The following is a 5,737-nucleotide window of genomic DNA, read 5'->3' on the forward strand; positions in this document are numbered from 1 at the left end:
CTAGTTCTCCCCTTGCTGCGAAGATGGTACGGTGTTGTCGCGTATTGGGAGGACGCAGATCTTAGATACGCCTCGCTTGAATGTACCGTCCTTAGTCCGCACTGTGACAACTCGGACACGTCCATCTTGCCCTGGGTGCACCTCGGTGACACGTGCCAGGGGCCACTTCAGTGGTGGGATGTTTTCGCACATCAGAACCACCATTGTGCCGACTCGTATGTTGTCCTTCTGCTGGGTCCATTTGGTCCGATTGTGGAGATCGGAGAGGTATTGCGTTGTCCACGTCTTCCACAGGGTTTGCACATAGTGCTGAACTGCTTGCCACGCTGAAAGTCGGTTTTCCGGAATGCCATCCAGATCTGGTTCTGGGATGGCCACGAGTGGACGATGAATGAGGAAATGCCCCGGTGTCAGGGCCTCAAAGTCGTTCGGGTCGTTGCTTAGCGGTGTCAGAGGTCTTGAATTTAAGATCGCTTCGATTTGGGTCAGGATTGTCTGCATCTCGTCGTAGAACAGCTTGCGAGCTCCAACAGTTCGTTTCAGCAGCGTCTTGAACGACTTTACGGTGGACTCCCACAGTCCACCGAAGTTCGGGGTGCGCGCCGGGATGAACTGGAACTCAATGCGGTCTGCTGCTGTCTGCGCGACCACCCTCGCTTGGAACTCTTGGTTCAGGAACAGTCTGTGCAGCTCCTTCAATTCTCTCGAAGCCCCCACGAAGTTCGTTGCGTTGTCGCACTTAATCAGTTCGGGTTTACCGCGGCGGGCTGAGAATCTCTTGAGTGCTGCTAGAAACGCTTCTGTGGTCAGGTTTGCCACCAACTCCAGGTGTACCGCTTTAGTGACGAGGCAAACAAAAACAGCGACGAAGCATTTCACCGGAGATCCACGGCGCAGACCGTGAACCAAATAGAACGGTCCGCAAAAGTCAACGCCAACTCGTTGGAATGCGAAACACGGGTTGACTCGCTCGGGCGGAAGGTCCGCCATCAGTTGGTTCTGGACACGTGGTCTAGCGCGAAAGCAGCTTACGCACGAGTGAATCACCTTGCGCACCACGTTCCTGGCGCTCGTCGGCCAAAACCGTCCGCGCACAGCTGACAGCAGCAGTTGCTGTCCAGCGTGGTACAGGTTCACGTGGTAGTCAGCGATAACAGTCTCGGTGAAAGGATGACGATGATCCAGGATGTACGGATGTTTTCGGCTCGCTGAGACATTGGCGTTCTGCAGCCGGCCGCCAACACAGAGTAGACCATCTACCAGCTGTGGGTTCAGTGCAGCGATCCTTGAGTTGTTCTGCACTTGGTGACCTCTTTTCAGGTCAGCGATCTCTTGTTGAAAGCATTCCTGCTGTGCGATGCGCACCAACCGCTTCAGTGCATCCTCGTACTCCTCGCTTGTGATCGGTCCAAGCTTTTTCGAATCTTGGTGAGCCTGCTTCGCGTTGTGGTGGAATCGAATACCGTACGCAACACCACGTACTAGACGTGTGAGCGACGAGTTCAGGCTGAAGATGTGACTCGGTTCGATCGTTGGCAACACTGCAGCAACGCTGCGTTCTTCGAGGAGCGATGCGTCGAGATCTTCTTTACGGATTTGCTGAACGTGTGGCCAGTTCGCTTTGTCCAGCTTTAACCAGCAGGGTCCATGGAACCAGAGAGATTGGTACTGCAACTGGGCTGGCGTCATTCCGCGGGAGATTATGTCAGCCGGGTTCTCGGTTCCTGGGACGTGATTCCAAATACCGCCTCGAGTGAGATGCTGAATTTCAGAAACCCTGTTCGCGACGAATGTCTTCCATCTCGAGGGTGGCGACTTGATCTGGCACAGCGTAATCATCGAATCAGTCCAGAAGTACGCTTCTGGCTTGAAAGGGAGAGAATTGGCGACTTTGTCGTACAGGTGTGCGAGCAAAAGGGCAGAGGACAACTCCAGCCTTGGTATAGTCTGCTCGGCATCCAACTCGTCTTGTTCAGGATTCGACTGCTCTGCTTGCTCTTCTTCTGGCTGTTTCTGCGACGTCTTCTTCTTCGACTTCTTCTTCGGCTTCGGGATTGGTGCGACCCGAGACTTGGCCGTAAGAAGGTTCACCACTACTTCGCCGTCTTCGTACTCAGTCCGCACGTACAAGCACGCTCCATATGCTTTGGTTGAGGCGTCGCAAAATCCGTGGATTTGAACTGACTTGGTCTTCCGTTCGACTCCTATCCAGCGAGGAACTGAGAGGCCTTCTAGTCCCTTGAGGTTCCGTCTGTACTCCAGCCAAAACTCTTGATCAGCTTCCTTAAGCGGTGCATCCCAATCGTACTGGTGTCGCCACAGCTGCTGTACGAATATCTTCGCTTGGACGACAACTGGACCAGCTACTCCTAGCGGATCCCAATGCAAAGAAAGATCGGATGCAACCACACGCTTCGTGATCTCGCTTGTGCTGTTCCAAGTCGGTGTGGAGAATAGGAAGGTGTCCGATTGAGGCTCCCAGATCAGTCCCAACGTCTTCACGGTGTAGCTTGCAGCGTCGAACTCCAGGATGGACTGACCATCCCTCAAGTGGTCGGGGACTCTCCACAGCAGCTGCTTACAGTTCGAGTTCCACTTGCGTAACGATAATCCAGCAGACTCCATCAACTCCAAGATCTCGTTAATCAGCTTCATTCCCTCTTCCAGATCATCTACGCCAGTGAGCAAGTCATCCACGTAAAAGTCTTGTTTGACAATCTTGGCAGCGAGCGGATATCTTGCTTCTCCGTCAGCAGCCAATCTTTGTAGACATTTAGTGGCGAGATACGGCGCAGACGCTGTACCGTATGTAACGGTCTTCAACTCGAACGTACGCACAGGCTCGGTAGGGGACTTTCTCCAGACGATTCGCTGCAGGGGCCGATCTGCTTCGGCGATCCTAACCATCCGATACATCTTGGCGATGTCAGCGACGAGTGCGTAACGGTGGAATCGAAAGCGAATCACGGTGTTGTACAGGTCATCCTGCACAACGGGACCGACCATGAGTCCGTCGTTGAGCGAAACACCAGTGGACGTTGCGCACGAAGCGTCGAACACCACTCGCAGCTTTGTTGTGGTGCTGTCTGGCCGGATAACAGCATGATGGGGCAAATAGTACTTGATTCCAGCGGAAGCGTCATCGACAACTTCTTCCATGTGGTCGAGAGCTTCGTACTCGTGCATGAAGTCAGCATACATCTTCTGCAGTTCTGGATTCGCTGCGAATCTTCTCTCCATTCCCATCAGCCGCTTCACGGCAGTTGCTTTCGACTCTCCTAGCCGGCTAATAACGTCGTCTTTCTTCGGCAGAGTTACAACGAAACGGCCTTTTTCGTCCCGTACAGTGGTTTTGTCGAAGAACTCTTCACAAGCAGACTCTTCCAGTGAGTGGGTGCTGATGTTGCGGCACGTTTCGAGTTCCCAGAACTTTGCGAGATCCGCTTGCAGCTGTGCAGCGGAGACGACAAACGTAGACGACTGCTCGGTGGCCGTACTGTTCGGTACGCGCCCAGAAATGATCCAGCCGAACACCGTTTCTTGAAGTGTCGGCCCTTCTTGAGTCGCCTTCTGCTTTCCTTGCCGGAGCAGGCCCATGAAAAACTCCGCACCGATGATGAGATCGATCGGCTTCGACTCAAAGAACTGAGGATCAGCAAGTTGCGCACAATCTGGGAGTTTCCAATGCTCGGGATCAATCGTTGCAGTCGGCAGTGGGACGGTTAGCTTCGGCAACACGTGGAATTTCATCTCCTCTGCGAACGACGAAATGGCGCTCGAACGAGGGCAAACTTCTGCACTGACAACCTTGGTTGAGACTGCAGCTGTAGGTCCAATTCCTTGAATGGACAGGTACGCTGGAGTTTGCTTGAACTTCAGTTTGGTTGAGAAGGACTTCGTCATCAAGCAGTGCTGGGAGCAGGAATCTAGTAGCGCTCTGGCCAGCAGGGTGTTTCCGTGACGATCCTTCACCTTCACGAGTGCAGTCGACAGCAGGATGTTTTGGGTAGGCGTGATAGGAAGTGCAATGCATGCATGGCTTGTGTTCTGCTGATTTGTGTCTGATGCGTTCTGTCCGGTCCTGACGATCGCATTACTTGCAGTGTCCGTGGCAGTGTTCTGCTGGTTCTGGTTTGTGTTGGCTGGTCTGTTCTGTGGCTGTCTGTTCGGGTTCGCTGTCTGTGGTCTCGTTTGCGTGGGTGGAACGGAGGATCTTGTGATGTGCAGCATCGTGTGATGATTACGGCGACAGTGACGGCACTGTCCTCTTTCGCAGGTTCTGGAGAGATGTCCAGGCTTCAAACAATTCCGGCACAACCTGTTCTGCATCACAAAATCGATTCTTTCTTGCAGGCTCATCGTCTGGAACTTGTTACATTGGAAGGGTGTGTGCCAGGGTTCGTTGCAGATCCGGCACCTACCAGACGACGAATTCGCTGCGAAGTTACACACTGCAGGCCTTGATGGGCGTTGATCAGCATTGCTCGATTTCACACGTGCGATGGACTGGAGGATGGAACACTGACTCTTCAGGAACTCAATCACCTTCGTGTACGTAGGAACCTCCTTAGACTTGTGGTGACTCTCCCACTCGCGCAGCGTCGCACTGTCCAGCCGTGAACAGATCATGTGAACGAGCAGGGTGCTCCAGCTTTCCGCCTTCTCGCCGAGCTTTGCGAGCATCTGAAGACTCTTCTCGAACTCGCTTACGAGGTGGCTCAGACCTTGGTAGCTTTCTCGTCTCAGCGGTTCCAGCTCGAACAGAATGTCGAGGTAGGCCTTAACGAGCAACTTCTTGTTCTCGTACTTTTCCATTAGCGCTTGCCAGGCCACAGAGTAGTTGATTGCAGTGAAATCGATGTTGTTGATCTCCTGCAAGGCTTCACCGGACAGCGACGAACGGAGGTATGTGTACCGATCCATGTCCGTAAGATGACCGTTCTGATCAATCAGACTCAAGAACGTATCTCGGAAGCAAATCCATTCCTGCATCTTACCACTGAAAGACGGAAGTCGAATATCAGGCAGCTTCACCTTGGAGAAGACAGGTTGTTGAACGACCACTTGGTTATCCACAGCAACTTCAGGTGGAGCAGGTGGGCGTGGGAGTTTCTCCCTCAGCCGAGACTTCAGGTCGATGTACTGCTTCTCAAAATCTGTAACCACCTTGTCCGAATCCTTCAGCATCTTCTCACGCTTCGCCTTGTCCTCAGCAGTTTCATCATCTTCACCTTCTCTCAGCAGCTCTTCGATGGCGTAGCGGTTGTCGAAGAACTTGTTGTAGATGTCGTCCAACAGCTCAATCCGAACGCTAACTTGCTTCTCATCCGTTTCAGCTCTGTACTCCTTCAGGAAGTCATCCGTAACAGCCAAGTTGTTCAGCCACCTGCGTTCACGCTTCGTCAATGAACGCAGATCTTCATCCATCTTGCACACGAATCACGATTGACAGCCCTGCAAATTGACTTGACTGATGATCTACTCGACGTTCCACCGCGATTTCCCGAAATTGACAGCGAACTTTCAACCCAAAATATTGACTGCAGCGATGGGAGCTAACCAGAACTTCAGACCAAGAACCAAATTTGCCAGATTTGAGAACCAGACCAAACCAGACCAAGGGACACGCAGTTTTGGAGAAAATAGACACAAATGCGATCAATTTCGTTTTTATTGCCATCAGCTTAAGCCAAATCACGCCTCATGCCACCAAATCATGCAATACTTCCTTCCAAAC

The 5,737-nt window shown here is 52.6% G+C and overlaps 1 protein-coding gene across 1 annotated transcript; it reads right to left on the bottom strand.

Annotated features, from left to right (window-relative positions):
- On the bottom strand, positions 1–5,427 carry LOC119766495. Its single transcript, XM_038251078.1, has one exon. The coding sequence runs from the start codon at positions 5,425–5,427 to the stop codon at positions 1–3; it is 5,427 nt and encodes a 1,808-aa protein (XP_038107006.1).
- Between the last annotated feature and the right edge of the window lie 310 nt (positions 5,428–5,737).

This window comes from Culex quinquefasciatus, chromosome 2 (genome assembly GCF_015732765.1).
Source record: "Culex quinquefasciatus strain JHB chromosome 2, VPISU_Cqui_1.0_pri_paternal, whole genome shotgun sequence".
NCBI classification, from domain to species: domain Eukaryota; kingdom Metazoa; phylum Arthropoda; class Insecta; order Diptera; family Culicidae; genus Culex; species Culex quinquefasciatus.

Excerpts from the sequence above, each read along its gene's own strand:
- LOC119766495 (XM_038251078.1), bottom strand. The coding sequence starts at position 5,427 with ATGGATGAAGATCTGCGTTCATTGACGAAGCGTGAACGCAGGTGGCTG.